General features: G+C 41.7%; 1 protein-coding gene across 1 annotated transcript; it reads left to right on the forward strand.

The window, feature by feature from the left end:
- Positions 1 to 3697: 3697 nt before the first annotated feature.
- Positions 3698 to 21903, forward strand: GOLT1A (golgi transport 1A). Its single transcript, XM_063452459.1, has 5 exons — positions 3698 to 3774; positions 9860 to 9951; positions 10050 to 10228; positions 11118 to 11181; positions 21622 to 21903. The coding sequence occupies exons 1-5, from the start codon at positions 3756 to 3758 to the stop codon at positions 21661 to 21663; spliced, it is 396 nt and encodes a 131-aa protein (XP_063308529.1). The 5' UTR covers positions 3698 to 3755; the 3' UTR covers positions 21664 to 21903.
- The last annotated feature ends 436 nt before the right edge of the window (positions 21904 to 22339 follow it).

Below are 22339 nucleotides of genomic sequence, written 5' to 3' on the forward strand. Positions count from 1 at the left end.
GATTTGAAGTAAATGTACTACACATATAGGCTCCACCACATGTGAGTGATCTAATTTTATTTAAGAAATTTGGTGTTAATTTCAGTACCATTTGCACTATATTTTGTCCTTTTTCCTTATCTTTTTTTTTTTTTTTAATTCTTTATTTTTCTGTGCATGGGAATAACAAACATGAGTAAAGTGCCACAACAGCACGCATAAAATGTGTATCAATATTCACAACTTGGCACCATAGTACTGCACATTTTTTTTTGATGATGTTGTTAGCAGTTAGGTACAAGCTATATACATTTTTAAGCAGGGGTTAGGTTTTGCACATTTTTATGAGTTAAATATACAAGCTGGAACATAGGCCTGCAGTTGCAGCCTGAGGGCGTACAAGATATATACCAGCATCGCTGGCAACAATTATACAAGCTTGGTCATTTCTTAGAGACACTGACACATTGTGCAGACCGAAACTTCGGTTATACTCGTGTAGCTTGGAGTGTGTACTGAGTCGTACCTTGAGTGAATGTGAGCCTATAGGAGGTAGGTGTCCATGCTGCGTAGGTTACACGCTGTACTTATTGTTGGTCTGTCGGCTATGTCAGTGTGCTTAATAGTGGTGTAATTGGGCCTTGAGTGCCAGGAGGGCAGAGGTGCATTAGGAAGGCCCTAGGGACTTATTGTCCCTCGCTTCGCTGGGTGTTATGTGGGGGGAGGGCAAGTGTGTGTCAGTGTCAGACGGACCTATACTTGTGTATTGGTTTAACAGATGTAAGGGCCGCTGAAGTCGTGTGTATGGTAGCGTCAGGAGCATTTGTGTGTCCAAGTGAGAGTGGACATCGTGTGTAATAAAAGAACATTTGAAAATTAAACTAAGTGGCTTCTACTGAAGTCGTTTGTAAACGTGTTCGCAAGTAGTTTAACAGTTCAAAACAAAATATTGAGCCTTCTTGTTTGGGAAACCTGGTGCAATTGGGGCTTCGTTCAAGTGGCAGTGTCCCGTTCCCCTCCGAGGACGAAAGGAGGTATGTCAACGTCCCATATCCTTTGGGGTTGCGTCGCTGGCTCCAGCCCAGGCAGGCCTAGGTCTCTCAGGAGTTGTGGGCCTTCGGAAGGGTTTGTAGCTTTGTAGGTTTTGCCTTCTTTCATGCACATCAGTGCTCTTGAGTTAGTCCATCGGTAAGGGATGTCAGCCTTTTGTAGTTGCTACGTGATTGGGCGCATCGTTTTCCGCCACAGTAGCGTGGCTTTGCTGAGGTCTTGATAGAATGTGAGTGAGTGAGTCTCAAACTGGAATGGGGTGTTCCCCCCGTAGTGCTTGCAACAATCGTTGTTTATCCGCAAAGGATCTACAGCATAGTATAACGTCCCTAGGTTGGGAGTTTGGTGTTTGTAGGGGTGTCGCAATGCGGTAAAGTCCGTCATGGGCAAACAGTTTAGCGTGCTTGGTTGGGAGAATAGCTGCTATGAGTCGCCTGATGAGGTGAGGCAGTTCTTCAGCTGGTACAGTGTCCTCTATTCCCCGTATTTTGACATTGTTTTGTCTGCTTTTGTCTTCCAGTGCATCCAGTCTGGCTGCGATTTGGGAGTGAGAGGTTTGTAGCTGCTTTAGTGCTTCCTCCTGGGTGGCCATGTCTCATTTCGTGTCTGCAGAATCCTCCTCGGATGCTCGTAGGCGTTCTGTTATGGCCTGCATTTCGGCTTTTACCAGGTTAAGTTCTGCAAAGAACATGTCCTGGAAGTGTGCCAAAAGGTCGTGGATGTCCCGCTTTGTTACAGGCGGTTCTGGTTCGGGTGTAACCTTGGTGCCTTTCTCGGGTATAGTGTCCACCACTGGGTCGGGTGTAATTTCCCGCCTGGGGGATGGAGGCCCCCGTGTGCGGGGCGTTGTGGTCAGCATCTGGCTGATGTCATAGTTGGAGGCTGCTGCGGCAGGGGTCGGTTTTTGAGATTTACGGCCCATCGGGGTTCCAGGTATGGTCCCGGTTTCGTCCGCTTTCTGAGGGATCGTGTCCCAGTAGTCTCCGTCCCAGGGTGTGATGCGTGGCTGTCGCGGGATTCCAGCTCGGTAGGCCCGAGGCACCTTGCGCCGGATTTTCGCGCCCGTCGGGCATAAAAAAGGCATCCACGGTTCCGGAATGTTAACCCCAGTACGAGGGTCTCAATTCTGGCTTTGATTGCTCGTTGGTGCGCCGTTTTTTGGCAGATTTTCGGTCGATGATCGAGGAGCTGGGTGAAATGGCGTCTGCTCCTGAACGCCGTTGGCTCCGCCCCCCTTTCCTTATCTTTTATGTACTTGACATACACCTTTTGTATATCAAGAATTCATGGGGTAAGTTTAACCCCTTCACATATTAAATTTATAATAGTGCTAAGGTGTAATTTTGACTTATACCAAACGTTTGTTTGTTTGTTTGTTTTTATTCAGTCACTAATTGACAAAAGAATACAATAGAAATTTATAGCAACGGCCAATTATTCCACAAGGGGGAAAACAAATCCTTCTTGATTCCAATAAGACAGTCAGAATTTTCCTTTGTTTAACAACCTGTTCGCATACATATTAACTATGTCCTTGAATATTCTGTGTAAAATAAACAAACAACATCCAAGCCTTGCATCAATGATTTTGTGGCGTCCTGTGAGTATACACCTTGTTTACATTTCTGCGTACAACTTGCAATTATTATCTATTAGAAATAAAAAAAATGTCTAAGCCCGCTTCACATGGATGCCTTTTAACTCTCCTAGTTTTGGCAGGACAATCCAGAGTTCAAGATCCTGTCCCACCATACCAGATGGTCAGAGCTGCCCTGAATCAATCTATCCCCTTTTCAGGCAGATCTGCCAACACTCTCCATCTCCGTCTGGCCCACACCTCAACCCATCCTGTGTGCATACCAGAGTAAGATTAACATTAGACAACCAGCTAGGGCCTATGGGGTAGAAAGTGGCTCCAGAACCTTAAATTTGCAGAGCTCCATTGACCACCCCTATTTAACCCCTTAAGAACACATGACATGTCTGACATGTCATGATTCCCTTTTATTCCAGAAGTTTGGTCCTTAAGGGGTTAAAGAAGGAATGGAAGGCCCAACCAGTAATGTAACTTGCCGAGGGCCTGGTTGGATGACCTTTTTTCTATGTATAAATTAACCTGTGATCTTGCTCACTGATTAGTGCACCTTTGCAGTATCTGATGAAACCACATGTTTGTGGTTCAATTTCAGCCTTCATTATTCTGTGATGCTTTCCCAATGAGATTCATAAAGTATGAACCATTGAGTTGGGAAATGAATAGCCTCCAATCTGCAGGGCATACTTTAAACCCATTATATTCTTCATTCACTATGCTGCTTACTGATATCATGGAATAGAGATCTTATATTACATCACAACGTGTCAATGTTACACATAAGAGCAGATACCAATCATCCACTGCACCCCTACTGTGATAAACCGTCTCTCAATGAGGTTTAAATAGAAACCTGGCCATTTAAGTTTCACAGAGTTGCCTGATCGAATTGCAAATAATATGTCATACATGTGACACTGAGAATTAAGGAAAGGCATGCAACAGCACTCAATGCTTTATTGTGTACAGCAAATGCAATATTTCTGCAGAAAGAATCAGGAAACCAATGCCAGTCAAATAGTTAACGTTTTGCTGAATTCAATATCTCTTCATATTCCAAGGGTCAGTGGGGATGGGACACGTAAACTAGGAAGTCAGAATCCTGTTTCTGCGTGATCAGGCAGTGAGGACAATGATCAGCGAACTACAGAGTGAGTGTGACAGCAATAACTTTTCTGTTCTACTCATTAACGGGAGTTTAACGATTCCTAAAAGATTACTAAAAAAACATGGCTTAGCTGTCCATTTCTCCCGTCACTACTATACAGATCTGTGTTTAGATCATTTTAGGCAGCAAAGGGTGTAAGAACGGTCATACTATTTGTGATGATGCAATAATGTACATTTTCCCACGGGTACTAGTAATTTAGAAACTGATTAATCACATAAAAGGGGTTCTTCAGTTTCTGACTTTATATACTGCCTTGGGTTATTTTCTCGTATTAGTCGCTCTCTTCTTCATAGACTGTCACTTTCTCCTGTAATTTAATACTGTCTTTCTGGCTGTCACATACTATGATATTTATATCCCACCATTCTCAGTGTCCCGAGATTTGCAAACCCGCTTGCTGGACTTACATTTTCTAACTTCAAATATCAATTATGCTCTTAAGTGTATTCAACCATTTCTTACAGATTTTTCTAACCCTTCTCATCTCCAAAAAATGAGGTATCACAAATACTCAGTGCATCAGCTTTAGGGTAATGTCTGGCTAGAAGTTATTACACTTTAATAAAGATCCTTATAAGATTATAAGGTGCACAATATGCTACAGGTTTTTCCATTTCATATAGCCAAGATTGTGTCCATACAATTCCGGAGAGAGCAAAGAGCTCAATGTCCAAATGTAAGGTTTGTCAGATGCACTGCTCTTTCTAGTACAATATAATTGTGAAGTCCAATTCAGTCCTCAAACCATTGCATTATAGAACGCTGTTACTATTCTTCCCTTTAGAACAGAACGCTGTTACTACTGTTCCTTCTATTACAGAACGCTTGCTACTACTGTTTCACATTCATTTCTTGAAAGTGAAATTTTGTTTTGAAAAAGAAAAAAAAAGTAATTTAAAAAAAAAATAGATACATTCTGCAAATATATAATTTGGTTTCTAATGAATCCTAGCCGCTGATGACACATCTGTGGGAAATATTAAATATTTAACCACTTCGAGCACTTAAATTAAAGTGCACTTGCTATGTAATGTAATGAAACAATTCATACAAGTGCTATTCAAATTGCTGGATAACATACCGATAGAATTTCATTCTTTGACATCTTCTCTATCACATATGGATAAATACTACAAATATGAATAGCACTGTTAATACCGCGTGTTACTCACTGTGAGATAACATTGTAAGATGTGATAGCCACAAATGGTAGCATACGTCAGGTAAATGTAACACATTTAGTTTCAATTGTAAATACAAATTTTCACTTAAAACGTGTATGTCGAGTTTTTTATAGCTTGTATATAGCTTTCATTTGGAATTTTTTAGATGAAATGTTCAAGGGAGGTATACACAATAAGGCCAACAGACTGCCCAGGAATAATTGAAATGTGGGCAATTTTATGATGGTTTATTAGTCATCAGTGAATATACAGCAAATTGAGCGTATATATACAGTACAAGCAGCCCAAGGACACAGAAGAGGTGGCACATGATCTTTGGGCCCAACTCACTTAAATCTGTGCAGGTGCAGCTCATCAATATACAAGTGGAACTTTCCCAGAGAAAAGCAGATCAGGAGGATAAAAGCCAAAGCAAGAATCTCGAAATGAGATGCATCTTTGAGCAGAATTACTTAACTTTCTCCCACAATACAACTTCAAAAGGATTGTACCTCTAGAAACAGACCAACAATGGATGGCTGCTACTGCATTAACAGACCTACTATGGCCCTCAAATCTACTTAGTGAGACGTCATAGTGCAATTTGTGACTAATATGGACAGAATGCCTGTCGTCAAGGCTGGGAGGGATGCTTTACCAAATATATTTGGTAATATACACAGCTCTATACCAATCTAATCTTCAGTGCTGGAAAACACTAGCATTGGCCACTAAAGATGGAGCTTTAGGATTGGTTAATTGCATGCAGCACTTAGTAGCAGCGACCAAGCTAAATTAGCCAAGCTAATTTCTACAACCCTTTAGTTGCCTCGAGTAACTAAAGAAATATACATCCACCCTTGCAATTTCCAGGCAGTAGCTCCATTGCGCAACACGGCTCTGAGACCATCTGAAGGCTCCTCTAGTGACTGTCTCTAGACAGGTAACCCCACCAAGAAAACATTGGTGTTCCTGCAGAATGGCAATGTTTTCAGTTACATGGTTAAAACAAGAGAACGTGGCACCAAGACCACTTAATTGTGCCTGTAGTGTACCTTTAACATACAGGAAGACAATACAGTCATTTTATATAGAAATACACATAAGAGATACTGTATATGTATCACTGAAGATGATCACCCAAATATTTATTATGTGATATAGATATGGGCACGTCTCCCCAAGAAGGGGATATATTTGATTGAATGTAATTTAAATATTCAACTCCTAATCAAATTTAAAAAGCAACCCTTATAGCTTCCCATTGGAAGTCTACAATTTTCCACTCTGTGTAAGAACTGCATATTAAGCCTTTATATAAATCCATGTCTTGATCACTCCAAACAAAAAAGAAACTACAATAAATAAATAAAACCTAAAACATATGGTTTTATTTGAAAACAATTCAAAAACTATATGAGATACTTCATGAAAGGTTATGCACTGTGACTAACATTACACTGCCACACAATACTTTGTGTAGGCGCACATTTATTGGGAAACATTCACTAAATGACTTAGTAGGTTAGAGTGATTTCATTCCTATTTCTAAAACGCTTGTCTTCAAGTTACAAGAGCCTCTACATACCGTTGCACATGGTTTCTCATCGATGGTCACAGGTGCAATCTGAAATTAGAAAAAGAAAATAAATCAGTAAGTCAGAGCTAAAAAGTTGAAAAATATTCTTCTTCGACAAATGTATACATTTTTTAATTTTTATTTTTTTTTACTGTCTGAATGCTGAGGAACATTCACTTATGGAGGGTTTTGTCTGATTCCTCACAGTAAAACCTCTACATGAATAAAAATACTGTACATAACAGGTCATTAAATAAAAAAGTAAACTTTGATGGAATTTCCTGTGTGTGATTTGAGGATTCTAAATGTGATAGGCAGTTTTGTCAGTGACTGCATGCAGGCAGGACAGATTTTACGGTACTCACACATACTATGGGCCTGGGTTGGCTACATTAATTCATATGTAAAAATATTCCCTAAATCAGGGATGTAGAGCCAGAACACAAACCATTCGACTTCATCTCCTCAATTTTGGTACCACTGACTCCTTACATTATATATATATATATATATATATATATATATATATATATATATATATATATATAATTAGATTACAATTATCATATAACATATGCCAAGACTGTCACCAATTTTTTATTATTTTTTTAAATGAAAAGGAATCAGGTTGCCTAACTGATTTTATAGCAGGTGCTGAAAGTCCCAAAGAACTAAGGAAAGCAGGTGCCTCTCTATTCAAAGATATTTTGTGAACAGTCCCATTATGATTCAACACCAGGGACCTGGGTGCCATCCACCGATATTCCACTGAATCTAATCACAGTTGGTGTGAGAGATATTCGCCACTGTAGAGTGGACCTTATTAGGTCTTGATAAAAAGTGAGGATAGATTCTTCAAAAAATATGATGTCTTGCCCTGTAATGCTGACAAGATGCCTCTTGTCTTGTGAGGATGAACAGTGCATAATAATGTTCAGGACCGCAGAGGATGATGCATTAAGTGAATTAGGTAGACCGATCACATCAATAGTAAGTTTCCTAGCCAAGCTTGGAGGTAAGAATAATGCCAAAATGCGCCGCATGTAATGAGAAATCTCCTCCATAGTGATGGTGTCTGATATGCCTCTTATTTTGAGATGATTCCTCCTGGATCATACAGAGCAATAAGTTGCACTGATAACATGTGCTGAATAGAGTCTCTCAAGGAAGACAGTGTTGCGAGAAAATTATATCCTTCTCGGAGGCACGCACCCTGTCTGTGACCCCTTGCACATCACCTTTCATTACTGCCATGGTTGCCACCAACAGCTTCTCTTCAGGTGGATTATTGCGGTTGGCATGGTAGTGTAACAGAGGCCTCAGGATCTTCTGTAGTAGCCATCCTAGGCTGTGCTTGTCGCTGGGTAAGGGCTCCAATGTCTCTTGTCTCGGCAGGCATGACGGCTGGTAGGTTTTGGAACCATGGCCCCAAAACTGTAGGTGGATGCGGTGGCCGATTAAGGCACACTATCAGGCAAGGAACCACCGAGTAGCTCCTCCTGTCCAAAGCCGCAAGGTAGATGGTAGGCCCCAGGTCTGCGTTTCTGCCATTTCATCTTTGGTGTGAGAAAAAATGACGTGAATTGACTCAGGGGGATGCCTAGAGGCAAGTGCAGACTTAATCCTGTATCGATGAATGAATGGGATCGTGATATTCACAGAATTGGCTAATTTCTGCAAGAGCTATACAATATAGTGTCCACTCCATCTAAATGGCAAGCTCCACCACCTCAAATCTACTTTTTGCACAAAAATAACATAAGCCTGCCTCTTTAGACATACCCCCTCATGACAGAAAGACTTCCTTATCAAATGTATGCACAATGTCCCAACAGAATTGATCGAACTGCTTTTAATTCACAACCTGGCTGCAGACTTTCAGAGAAATTATTCATGTAGATTGATACTTCAGATCATTCAGTATAGTCAGTGACTGGCAGAAATCTGATGTGCATTATCAGGCATTTGATCTATAAAAAAATGAAACATTAGTGCTAAAAATTACCCTGCTATTCTCTAGTTTAATAATCCATATGGAAAAATCAATAATTTCTAAAATCTTTTTTTCAGCCCCAATAAAGGCCAAATAGAAATCCATAAATCCTGTCAAACTAATAAAATAAAAAAGACCCAATCGCTAAAAACAAAAAACTCAGAAAAAAAGAAATCCTGACAATAAAAATGAATCTTTCGTCAACCGGCAAGGGCTCCACACAGACTGAGCACCGCAGGGTGGGGAAAGACTTATAAAGCCTTCCCACGCCCTGCAATTTGACTCTGAGCATATCAGACACCATCACTATGGAGGAGATTTCTCATTACAACCCAATCAGAGTGCTCGGACAGGTAAACTTCCAGCCTTGCAGGTAACCAATCAAGTAAGACTGAAGATTTACCTGTGAGAGCACTCTGATTGGTTGACTTAAGCCAAACAACCAGAGCGCTTTGAGTCAAATTGCAGGGCGTGGGTAGGCTTTATAAGTATTTCCATTCCCTGCAGCTTTGTGTGCACGGAGCCCTCGCTGGGTGAAGATGGATTCATTTTTATTGTCTGGATTTTATTTTTTATTAAGTGCTTTTTTGGGGGGTTGGGGGAAAGGAGGAGAGCGATTGGGTCTTCTTTTAAATTGTATTAGTTCAATGGGACTTATGGATTTCTTGGGGTCGAAAAAATAAGATTTTTAGGAAAAAGAAAACATTTAATTTCTATTCATTCATGAATGAACAACTAGCCAAAATTCACGTCCAAATTTTGTACAATAGCAAATGCCCAAGTGTTAAACTGGGCATGAGCGGGAATTTCACAGAGTTATCCCACCTTCATCTGTCCACACAGAAACAGGTGAAAGTAGCCTGACTAATGACTATAAGGAATATGTAGTAGCAAGTCGGTTGTGGTGTGCCATAACCAATGAACATGGTAGGCCTGAAGAAAAGGGGGCACAAATATGAAAGCTACCTAAACTCATAACTACATAAATTAGCAAAGCCCTCTAGTGATTAAGCATACTTGTACCTTTATTGATACAGCAACTGTACATACCACCGAAACTTCCCAGGTTAGAAAGATAGCATCAGGAACTTAAAGATGCAATTCATTGATAAATTGGGTAAAATAATACCAGTAACCTAGATCAGAATGCAGAAAACATGAAACTAGGCAGGCTTATACAATTAGCGGGTCATAAAACCTTGCCCATCTGAATACCATTGTTGAGTCAGATGTGTATATATACATATATATATATATATATATATTTATTTGTTATTCTTTAACCTTGCTTTCTTTTAACACTGACAGTTCTCTCTCTGCTTATTTACAGAGTTCGGTGCTGGTTTAGCAGGATTTGGTATTTTTTTCCTCATCTTTGGGGTACTGTTATACTTTGATAGAGTGCTTCTGGCCTTTGGAAATGTAAGCACTTAGTGTAAAGTGTATGTTACTGTTGCATGGAAAACAAGACATTGTATTTACACAGCCTGTCACCATGTCCCCTACTTTATCCCTTGTAGGTCCTATTTCTGTTTGGTCTGGCACTAATTATTGGCCTCAGAAGGACATTTAGCTTCTTCTTCCAGCGACAAAAGTTAAGGGGTAGCTCGTTCTTTTTAGGTGGGGCACTGCTGGTCCTGCTCCGCTGGCCTCTGATTGGAATGCTGTGCGAGTTCTATGGCTTCATTAGCCTATTCAGGTAACTATACAAACTGAGCAGTGTCAAGTCAATTGATCTATTAAAATGTTGTGCTGCAGAAGATCTGACCAAAACTAAGCAGGGTCAAGTCAACTGATCTATCCAAGATTATGCTGAAGACGTGACCAGTGGCTTCTAATGCCTCTCAAAATACAAGTTCTTCACTCTCTCTTCTCTCCATAACCCATTCATATTCCAGCTAGCTCTCTTCCTTAGTTTCCCAGCTCGACCATGTCCCCAGTCTCTCAAAATGGATAGTTGATATCCACAGAGAACACCAATATTTTCCAATGACAACCTAATTTTACTATATCTCCCTTGTTATAATAGTAATACAATGTGCTTACACCCTAATAAATTCCTGTCAATTTCCAGTTTAGCTTTTAAATTGCAATTCAACAAAGGGTTGAGAATAAGTGAGAGAAATTAAAACAGGGCAGTTTAACCCCTTAAGGACCAAACTTCTGGAATAAAAGGGAATCATGACATGTCACACATGTCATGTGTCCTTAAGGGGTTAAACGTTAAAGGACACTCCCGGCAACAAATGGACATATATGTTATAAATGAGCAATGCCTGCAGATGCCAGTGGTCACCAGTACTTAAATGTTCATGGCTACTCCTGGATGAAAAAGATTGCATGGTGGGAATTTACAGACACAACGTAATATGGTTCAAATTCTCCATGGCATCCCACAATCAGTTCACTAACCTCTTACCGCTATATATAGTGTCTAGCAACAGAAGACAATCTATAGCAGAGACTAATGCGTGTTTTTCCTATTTTTGGTAAAATAAATGCAATTATTTTGTCAATTTCCCACAACTACTGATATAACTGATCAACCTTTATGAATGTTACTATATTTCCTTTTCTTTTTCATTCAGAGGGTTCTTTCCAGTGGTATTTGGCTTTTTGGCTTCACTAGGGAACATTCCACTGCTCACCATGGTAAGTACCAATATGTTTCTAAACGAAAAAAAAAAAATATGTATAAGTTCATAAAAATAATTTCTTCTTGCTTGTCCAATAATAAAAAAAAAATTAAAGAATGTAAGCTCATTGAGCAAGGCCCTCCAGTTGTCTGGTTACAATTACATGTCTGTTAGTCCACCCATTGTACAGCGCTACGGAATCTGATGGCGCTATATAAATAATAAAATAATAATAATAATAATAATAAAGAAAATATTTTACAGCTCATCCAACAACAAATTAGAAGAAGATATATGTACACTCACACACCAAACAGCCATCACTTGGCTCCATATGACAGGCACAACAGAAGAAAAAAAACGTTCAGCACATCCCACATTGGTCAATGAAAGAGAGTCAGATGTCTAAAAGAGGCTAAGGATAACTCAACACAACCACTTTATCTCCCTAATCAATAAAGCAAACACATGTTTTGACACTAGCAACTTTCATAAGCAGGGAGTGTAGAAATTTAACAATCTACTTGGTCCAAAGGACTAAAGCAGTAGCCCAGTCTACTTGTCTATCAGGGTAATCTGCTTGTATTGACACACAAAATTATTTTAGATTGGGGCGCCTGCCTGGAGCCCTACACATCGACAGGGTTATTAACTAAACTCAGATTTTTTTTCTAAATCCAAATGGAAAATGTGAGTCAAAAAAGGTGATCTAAAACATTTCTACAACTTAGTTATCATCACAACAGTTTGCCTCAGTTGTGTAATGTGTGCGGTTCGTGCTGACTGTTCGTAATGTGTGCGTTATGTTTGCTGGCAGTTTGTAATGTGTGTGTGATGTTTGCTGGCAGTGATTGCACTTGGGGGCTATGATCCCTGGTCAGGGTCATCTTAACAGCATTATAGGCTTCTGGGCAAAGCAGTGCACTGGGGCCCTGCCTTCACAACGACTTAAATGAATGAAAATGATTGATAAAATTAAAGGGACACTATAGTCACCTGAACAACTAAAACTTAATGTATTTGTTCAGGTGAGATCTATAGATCCCTGCAGGCAATCTAATGTAAACACTGTATTTTCAGTGAAAATACAGTGTTTACATTGATTGATAGGAATACATCCAGTGGCTGTCACTTAGACGGCCACCAGAGGTACTTCCTATCATGTAGGGACCTAAAAAGGCCCTGTACACGTCAGACGTATTAAAATACGGCTGACGTGTGCAGGAGAGAGAAGGCACTGTGTGCGCGCCTTCTCTCTCCAGCCTGTCAGAGAGGAGAGGGGGCAGGCAAAGACCGCGAGCTGAGCTGTCAGTCAGCTCAGCTCGCGCACACCGCGTGCATGCGCGGTAGTGCGCTCAGGACTTCATAGGGCGGCATAAATGCCGCCCTATGAAGTATGTGCGCATGTGCAGCGAATCCGCACATGCGCACAAGGGAGCAATGACGCTTCCAAATGGAAGCGTCTGATTGCTCCCTGCTCGCGCCCGCCTATTTAATCATTTTGACGAAATAGGGGGCGCGGCTTCACGAGGCTCCCGGCGCTGGAACCAGGTGACAAAAAAGGCTTGGCTGGAGAGTCCCTTTAAGCTTAGATTTATTGGTACCTCCAAAAAAAACTAAACAACCTGTGGGAAAAATAATGCTGTATAGCACATTTTAATCCACATAAACGTTTAGTAGGTTGCGGGGGAGGCAACGAACATGGACTGGTAAAAATATTAGAAGAACGTTTTCATAGCTTTACGGCTTCAGCACATTATATGTGTTGATTTTGTCTTGCTTATGTACAATTAGAATGTGTACGTTGTTTTCGCTGAGGTCAAGATCTGTATTCACAACAGCAAGACCGCATGTACGGTTATTAACCCACCTAAACATTTTAATAAAGAGGGCTTGAAACTTCTGAATACATCTCCTGGAATAATATACTGAAAAGCTGGCAAGCATGCACATCTGTTAAGACAACGCTGTCCCTGGTGCTCCTTTGTTGGTGCTGTTCCTAAGTTGTAGACCACAGAAATTGCTCCCTTGCAGTTCTGGCATGCAGTAAGTGAGAGCACAGCAGCTGGCATTCCCAGGCTGCATCATGGATTGTGGGGGAACAATTACTGAGACCACATGCTTCCTATCTCAGTGCTGATCCCCACAACCTCCCTGTAGCAACCTTGCCACTTTCCCTGGGGTCAGTTACAAGATATCATCACATACTGTTTTTGAATCTTCAAGAAGGAAAATGTAGGAAGAAAAAAATCAACATATTATTAAGTGTAATGTAACCCTATAGATCTAATGTGAAAATAATCATGCTATGCGTGCTATATCTACCTAGGGCCTTATATCACAATGCCCACTTGTGAGATTTTTTTGTAATTTTTTTTTTTTTAAGATAGGGGCATCCATAGGGACAGATGAGACAAAAGCAAAAAAATAGAGTAAATAATTAAAAAAAATTCCCCTCTTCTTTAATGCAACAGTTTTTTTGTTTGTGAGTGTAATATGCAAATCATGAAAAAATACATAATGTCATCTTAAAAGGCAATAGGTAGAAATGACTAAATATGAAGATTATTGAATACATTCACACGGTATAACTTAAAGGGACACTATGGTCACCTGAACAACTTTAGCTTAATGAAGCAGTTTTGGTGTATAGAACATGCCCCTGCAGCCTCACTGCTCAATCCTCTGCCATTTAGGAGTTAAATCCCTTTGTTTATGAACCCTAGTCACACCTCCCTGCATGTGACTTGCACAGCCTTCCATAAACACTTCCTGTAAAGAGAGCCCTATTTAGTTCTGTTTAATTAAGATTTTCTTATCCCCTGCTATGTTAATAGCTTCCTAGACCCTGCAAGAGCCTCCTGTATGTGATTAAAGTTCAATTTAGAGATTGAGATACAATTATTTAAAGCGGCACTGTCATGCCGAATCCCGTTTTCTTTGGAACTTTCCCACGCTGTGTAAAATGACACAGAGCCCTGTGATTGGATGGATTTCAAGCCATCCAATCACAGTGCTCTGTGTCATTTTACACAACGTGGGAAAGTTCTTTGGAATCTTCCCACGCAGTGTAAAATGACACAGAGCACTGTGATTGGATGGATTTCAAGCCATCCAATCACAGTGCTCTGTGTCATTTTACACAGCGTGGGACAATTCCAAAGAACTTTCCCACGCTGTGTAAAATGACACACAGCACTCTGATTGGCCTAAACCCACCAATCAGAGTGTTCTTAGCCTAATTGCAGGGCGGGGCAAGGCTTTATAAGCCTTCCCCCGCCCTGCGGAGCTCAGTCTGCGCGGAGCCCTCCATGGGTGAAGATGGATTATTTTTTTTGCGCTCTGGTTTTTTCTTTTTCGTCTGTTTTTTTTGCGTTTTGGTTTTTTATTTTATTTTAAGTTCGACGGGTATAATGGATTTTTATTTGGGGGCCGGCGGGTGGGGGCCGGAGAGGGGGAGGACAGTAGGTCCCCCCCTCGTTATCTTTATGGCCCCCACCCGCCGCCTGGGGGGGGCGGGGGGAGGGGAGGGCAGTAGGTCCCTCCCCCTCATTATCATTATGGCCCCCACCCGCCGCCCAGGGGTGAGGGCCGGGGGGGGAGGACAGTAGGTCCCCCCCCCCTCATTATCATTATGGCCCCCACCCGCCGCTCAGGGGTGGGGGCCGGGGGGGGGACAGTAGGTCCCCCCCCTCATTATCATTATGGCCCCCACCCACCGCCCAGGGGTGGGGGCCGGAGAGGGGGGGAGGACAGTAGGTGTTCCCCTCATTATCATTATGGCCCCCACCCGCCGCCCAGGGGTGGGGGCCGGGGGGAGGACAGTAGGTCCCCCCCCTCATTATCAAGGGTGGGACAGGGCAGCCCCCAACACAACAGACTTACCGGCACACATGCCAGCCATGGGACGTCGCTCCCAACGACCACTACACACTACAGACAGCAGGGATATCGGGCCCATGCTTCAACGGCCCACGCAGGCCAAAACCGCCCCTGCTGAATCCCCGCGCCCCGTCACTCACATCACCCTGACCCAGAAGCCTCCACAGAAACCCAAGCAGAGTGCCCAAAACTGCCGGATGACCCAGCTGACATGGCCCCAATCACCAGGCAGGACCTAAAAACCCTGCTGACGGACTTTCACAAGATCCTGGCGGCGGAACTTGCTCCCATTAAAAAATACATCAAAGCAGTTACCGATCGGGTGCAGGCATCAGAAAAACACGTGATGCATGCAAGACCACCTGTCTGAGCTACAAGAATCAGTGCAGCAAATCTATACACACCAAAGAGACATGACTGCACAGCTCACTGCTCTGGAGGAACGGCAAAGGCGCACTAACATAAAAATAAGGGGCATCCCTGCTGAAATCTCACCGAACAAACTACCACACTTCTCCAGACGCTTCCTGGCCACAATCTTGCCTCCAGCTACAGCAAAAAAACTAGCCACAGCAGAGATCTATCGTCTACCCTCATCCGCCAGGACACCCACAAACATTGCCCGAGACGTGATACTAAAGTGCCCAACAGTACAAGACAAAATACAGCTCATGGCGGCTCTCAAAGGGAAAACACCACTGGCTTTCGAAGGAACTACATTGACTTTTTCCAGGACCTCACGAGAGCCACCCTCACCTGGAGCTTGACATCGGCGAGCATTGAATACAGGTGGGGGACCAACGGCTCACTGACAGTGAAACGGAACTCTACACACACTTACCTCAATGGAAGGCGCACCCGTGTTCCTAGAAACACTGGGTCTGGACATCCCGATCGCTGCTATCCCACCTCGGAGAACAGCCACGGATAGATGGGACCCAGAACGCATCACTCCCTTTGTCCCATGGGCTGGGAGCTCCCAGAACACAGAACAGCGACCGCCTCTGGAGACCGGTTTGACGCAGGGCACCTAACCTTTTCAGCGGAGGCATATTCAGGACTTAATTAATCCTTGCAAATCCTACAACTACAATTTTATTTTATTTTTTCTCTTTATCTTTTATCTTTTCTCTGTTCGGGGTTGTTGTTTGTTTATGTTGGCCTGCCTATTTAACCTTCAATGGTGAATGACTAGGCTTACATGTAGCCTCTAAGTCACCACTCTACAGGATAGAACCTGCAAACATCTAGCAACCACTGACACTAGATGCACTGCATAGCCCACCTAAAATCGACAGGACACGGCACTACCCCTACATTTACATTCACACTTTGTAGCAGAACAACAAAAGCACCCCTCCTACCCCCCCGTAACTCCCTTGGTCAGGAGTAATTACATCTAGGACCTACATCTAGTGAGTACACACTCACCAATCCAGTAGCTGCACTGCAGAGCACACACACCCAAACACGCTCGGTACCCCCGAAGACGCGCCCCATGAATCCCGCACAACACCACCAGCACCTCGCCATTCAGGCAAAGTCTGGCACACCTCGCAGGGGTGTCGCTTGCACGCTCCAGCAGAGCAGCACTTCTGGTAGTTAGGCAGCGGGGGTTAAATTCAATTCAACCCATTAGCACCTCCACACTCCATCAACACCCGAGCTCGCAGAGACATACGCTCCCTTCAGCTCAAACGTACCACACCAAGAAGCCCAACTCGACAGATGAGGCAGGGAAGTCTACACGTAACCCCATGCACGAAATCATAAAACACCATAGGTCTATCGACACAAACCTGACGAAACCGCAGAGTCACACCACAGTTGTTACTCACTGTTCATTCTGAGCTCACTTTCACAGTGGGCAAAATGTACTAGCCTGACTATACAGTCACCTTTGTATGCATGCATTTACGCTAGAATGGTACTGAGCCTCACTGATATATCTTAATCGACTAGTCTCATAACCGGACTGCCTAAAAACGTGGCACAACACGCTTGTATAGTACAACCACACTAACTTAACTACGCATCGTAGCATCTTGTATACCTGACTTGATTAGATCTAGGCGGTGCCATTTTAGCTAATCTAACTCTACTTAGGTTCAGCTTCTGTTCAAACGCATACTTTTTTTTGTTCTCAAAAAAAAAAAAAAGAGGCATTACCAACCTAGAAATGTGAACATTACTGATGTCTTAAACCCAATGCTGTAAATTATTCGTACATTTCCCTTGTTTTCTCTTCTGTACCCCATCTCATATGCCTTAAATAAAAAACAGATTGACAAATAAAAAAATAAATAAATAAATAAACATAAATAAAATCAAACAAACAAATGTCTCAATCTCACAAATATAACACTGAGATCATGGTAAGGGTTTGGATGGGGAATGTGCAGGTTTGCCTCCACTTCATAAATATTCAGATGGGCAAGGTTTTATGACCAGCTACCATTTCAGGAGTGTACCAGGCAGTGTACTCCAATGTATTATTTATTGTATTTTTAAAGGACGCATCTATGGTAAAAATATATTGTTTCGAAATGGAGAGGCCCTTTCCAACCATTTATTTTTTGTTATTTAATGGAAATGCAATAGAGGGGGGAGTGTCTGGTTGGTTCCAATGCTGTAAGATAGTTTTATGCCCTACTGCAGTTATATGTGCTTATTTTTTTTTAACTATGCATCCTTGTTGAAGGAAAGGAACCAAAGAGAGCCTTATCAGGAGTAATATAAATAAAAGGTAAAATTATGTGTCTTAAGATATTGTGTCACTGTACTCAACAAATTCTGTAATATACGGGCAGTCCCAGAAACAATGATACATATCTGCAACACCTGAAGGGTATTTAAAACAAGTCTATGATTATTTCTTTCCCATTTTAAACTGTCCGTATGGCGCATAAAAGGCAGGATGTAGTATTTTTACAGTCATTTCATAATATGTGCCAAAAGTTAGGAATTTGACTAGGTATGCATATTGTTTGAAAAGGTCTTCAAAAGTGAAGTCGGAAAAATGTTGTAGCTATTGTGATGGGACCAGTCATTAGGGTACGCCAGTCTGTATCTGAAAAGACTGGCGTACCCTAATGACTGGTATTTGGGTACAGGTGTGGAACATAAAAGTGATTTTTTTTATTTTTATATTATTATTTTCTTGCTGTGCAGTAGTAAATATACACGTAACAAATGACATAAATGTTCACATAGATTATAAACACTCTTCTTTGTATTGTCTTGATAAGCTGCACATTTTTTTTAAAAAGAGATCATATAAACAAGATGATTAATAAGTCAGGTGAGTGGCTAGACTATTGTATGATAAAACTAGGTAAGAGGGTGCCCTGACCTGGTGAAGTATAACAAAGATGATAATGCTAAAGATAAAGAAGATAAAGAAAAACATGTCAGTAGAGAGATAAAAAATTGCATGAGGAAAATCAGGCTGTATTAACTGACATAGATGGGTATCTATGATATGATTAGGGTTGACAGATAGCCTATGACGATGCTCATGATGAAAAGTACAGCTAGGAAACCAGGATGATGATCTCGGCAGATGGAAAGGAGGAACCAGGCATATTCAACCTATGCCGCTTTTGTGCCACTTTAAACAGTTCAGCTCCATGCCTGTCCTGGTATCTCAGTTTCTCGACCCAGCACAGTGCAGGTCTCCCTGGGTGCTCTGCCACACGATGCATAGTAAGCTGTTCTGCGTCTGTGCTCCGTATCCACAAGGCCTCCAGGTCCCAAAAGAGTGGTCTTGGGCCCACAAGTTCCCGATAAGCCCTCGGTTATTTGGTAGGCGGCGTGGAGATGCCCCTGGCCCAGAAGATGAGCAGGTGGCTGGTATGATCTTCCTGCACTGCCGGTGGATCAGGTGTAGTAAGTCGGCTATTTATCCAATGCCAGAATTTCCAGCATATTGCCTCAACTCCACTGATGCTTTTCGACACAGTGTTGGATGCCCGGTGCAGTAGCCATCTTGTGCACGCCACGTGGTGCCCGGGGTATCAAGGTTTCAGGCCACTGTCGGTGGATAAAGTAACCCAGTGGGTACCGGGATATCCCCCACTGGTCCAAAGGGGGAGAGATGGGTAACGAGTTTGCAGATCTGTAGCCTTACTATGAGCACTCGGTGTTAGGGGATCGTCTGCCTTTCCCAACATTGCGTGCGCCGGACACAGCAGGCCTCAAGATCTGGTGCACTTGGCAACCAGCAAAACGCTTCAAATCAGGCTTAAATAAGCATGTTTAGGTGATTGAGCTGTTGCAGGTAAAATAAACTCTCCGTTGCATGATTTCCCACAGCAATTTAGTCGATGAGAGCTACAGGAATACGCGTCTGGCCATCTTGGCTGCCAGGCCCCACCCCCCATAAACGTGATTCTATATGACTAATGCATGATTAAAGCTCTTGGGAGCCGAAATGATGCATGTTTGGTGGTATTCCCTAAAAAAACTTGAAACATCAGTATCTCGGAGTGCTACCTGTGTTTTCTTCTTGTTACATTGTCCAACGGACTTGCGGTGTTCATTCACACGGAGCACCTTCTTGATAGATGGCCGGGTTGTATGGTGGAGCCTGTGTGCAGAGAATCTTGTTGCTTTTGGGATTTTTACAGTCAGCCTGTGCAAAATCTCATATAAATAAACAGACATAATTTCTTAATTGTAAGTAGAAGAACCAGGGATGAGGAAGGTCAGGGAATCTCTCACAAATTTCAGTAATAATGAGTATCGTATGTGAGGAAAGATTCATACAATTTAATTTTCCCCTGACTAGCCCACTGCAAGAATGGCCAATTGTTAGCACCAGTTGGGTTACTGATGATTGGCAAAAATGTGGATTTAATAGAGAGTGTCCCTACTTTTTTGTGTAACAAACTCCAAGCTTTAATTGGGGACAACAATATAGGGGGTTAGATTCTACTTGTGGTGGTAAGGAGGAGCGGAGACTATGTAAGATTGACATAGCGAAAAAGGATGTGCCAGCCCTGATTCTAAATGGACCACTGAGTAGCAGCTTTCTCCTGTAATCCAATCCATTGCGTAACGTGCCTGTGCCTCTAAATTGAAATCTTTAATATTTGGCAAACTCAGCCCACCAAGAAATTTGTATTGAGAGACTTTTGTCAAACTCAAGTTGGCTGCCTTTCCTTTCCAGAGGAAGTGGCACAGTTTTTTTTTTTTGAGAAAAGACTCATGTTTGTTTGACAAAAATAGTGGCACAACCTAAAGTGGGTAAAGTAATTTAGAAAAATGAATTAATTTAAAAAGGCTTACGCTGTCTGAAAAAGAGAGTGATAGTCACGGCCTTCTATCTAGGTCCTCAGTCATAGAGTCAAGGAATGGAGGATGCTGTGACAAGTGTCTAGGGATATGGACACCCAAACATTTTAATATTGATGTAGACCAAGTCAGTTGGATAAGCAAAGAAAAGTTGTATAGCTGAGGAACCCTTGGTAGAGGGCTAGAGTTTTAAAGGTGGGGAGTAGACTTTTGTCAATTGATCGTGAAACTATCTTACTAAAGGTAGTGAGGAGTTTAAGTATCGGCAGCAGTAAAATATAACTACATCCCCAATAGGAATACCCCTAACCTCCCTTGAGAGCACAAGCTACCTACACCTTATACTCTATTGAAAGAGCATAATCTTTCATCTATACGCTGTAGTTGCAGTTTAACTCGCAAATGTATAGACTTGGAGAAATACCTAAAAGTAAGTCTTTCTCCAACCTGTCAAGTCTATTATTCAGCAATTCTATGCTGAAAAATTGACTGACAAGGGAGAGGAGACTGTCCTTTTTCTCCTCACCCATATCTATAAGTCAATTCTTGAGCAAGTCTATGCTGAGAAATTGAATGAGAAGGGAGAGCAGAAGAAACATCCCACAGACCGTCCTTCTGCTCTCCACACATACTTGTGGTTGCTATTGCTAGGGTAACGTCCTAGCAGCTATTAACTAATAACACAATAGAAAAAGCCCAGGAAGAAGAGGACATGGCAGCACTAGAGTGGAGATTATCTCTATACTTTACATTGAATACATCATGTATCTCTGTTGTATATGGAGTATTCAATGCATATGGGGACGATTTATGACAGGTTAACTGTAACCATTGCAATTCATTCATCAATTAAGCAGAATTCAAGGATTAGAATCAGAATGAGTTTGTGGAAACACAAAGTCTCCCCATAGTAACTGGCGATTCTGTTTGTCATGAAATAAAGATATTCTATTTATATGTATTTGTTATATGTGTAGTGAGTGTGATGAGATGTGGTGTTACCTAGGTACATGTGTCTAAAGAAAATTGTACTTGACTTCCAGAGAAATTTGTCAAGGCATGTTCAATACAACCCAGTCTCTGATTCCCATTTCCACTATAACCTGAATAATCTCTAAAGCTCTAACATTTCATTGTAACTATCTTTATTCTTTTACACAAACATACCATATAGTAGCGTTAAATAAATGTCCAGCTTAGTTTCTCTGTATAGTAGCTGTGTTTATTAACTATACATTCTTCACATATCTAACAGTATTATTACTCATTTGTTTTGCAGCTCTTCCAGAGACTTGCAGGAGGTGATTCTAACATGGTGTAAGAGAGCCAGGATGTGCACAGCCTAGAGATACATCTAACAAATGTTGTATTAGTTATGTATGACGATGATTCTGTTAACTAAATCAAAGACAATTGCTATCAAGCAGAAATCCAAGGAATCAATAGAACCAGACTGCAAACAGCTTGGATGTTCTTACACTAAATATAGTTTGAAACTTTTTTTTAAATATTACATTGTCTAGTTATTTAATATTACACTGAAATAAAATATTAAACACGGTGTACGTTTCAATGTACTGTGAGAGGAAATGTGGTTTGGTAGTTAATGGCGTATATATTAGGCCTGATTTACTGAACAGCAGCCTGAGGTTTGAGAGTTAAATGTCCCAGGGAGAGATGTTAGGTTTGCAAGATGCATTACTGGTACTCTGCAAACCACGGTATGGGTCCCTGGGGCGGAGCACTTGGAGAGCAGGGTGGGCCAGTGCTCCAATAGCACCAGCTGCTATGTAACAGTTGAACCAGAAATTTTATTTTGCTTTGTAGTATCACTTATGTCTAATTGCAGCTGATCAAGTAGCTAGAAGGCTTTTAAAAAGAACAGGCTGCAGGGTGAGGGAGAAAAAGCCAGCTAGGAGAGCTGAAGGAGAGATAAATAACTATTGTGTTTATTGCAAAGCTATTTAGATTTTGTGAAAATTGGTAAGTGGGAAAGC

This window comes from Pelobates fuscus, chromosome 1 (assembly GCF_036172605.1).
Source record: "Pelobates fuscus isolate aPelFus1 chromosome 1, aPelFus1.pri, whole genome shotgun sequence".
In the NCBI taxonomy this organism is placed as follows: Eukaryota; Metazoa; Chordata; class Amphibia; order Anura; family Pelobatidae; genus Pelobates; species Pelobates fuscus.

Coding starts and splice junctions, on each gene's coding strand:
- GOLT1A (XM_063452459.1), top strand. Junction 9,952..10,049: donor TGCTTCTGGCCTTTGGAAAT/GTAAGCACTTAG, acceptor TATCCCTTGTAG/GTCCTATTTCTGTTTGGTCT. Junction 10,229..11,117: donor GGCTTCATTAGCCTATTCAG/GTAACTATACAA, acceptor TTTTTCATTCAG/AGGGTTCTTTCCAGTGGTAT.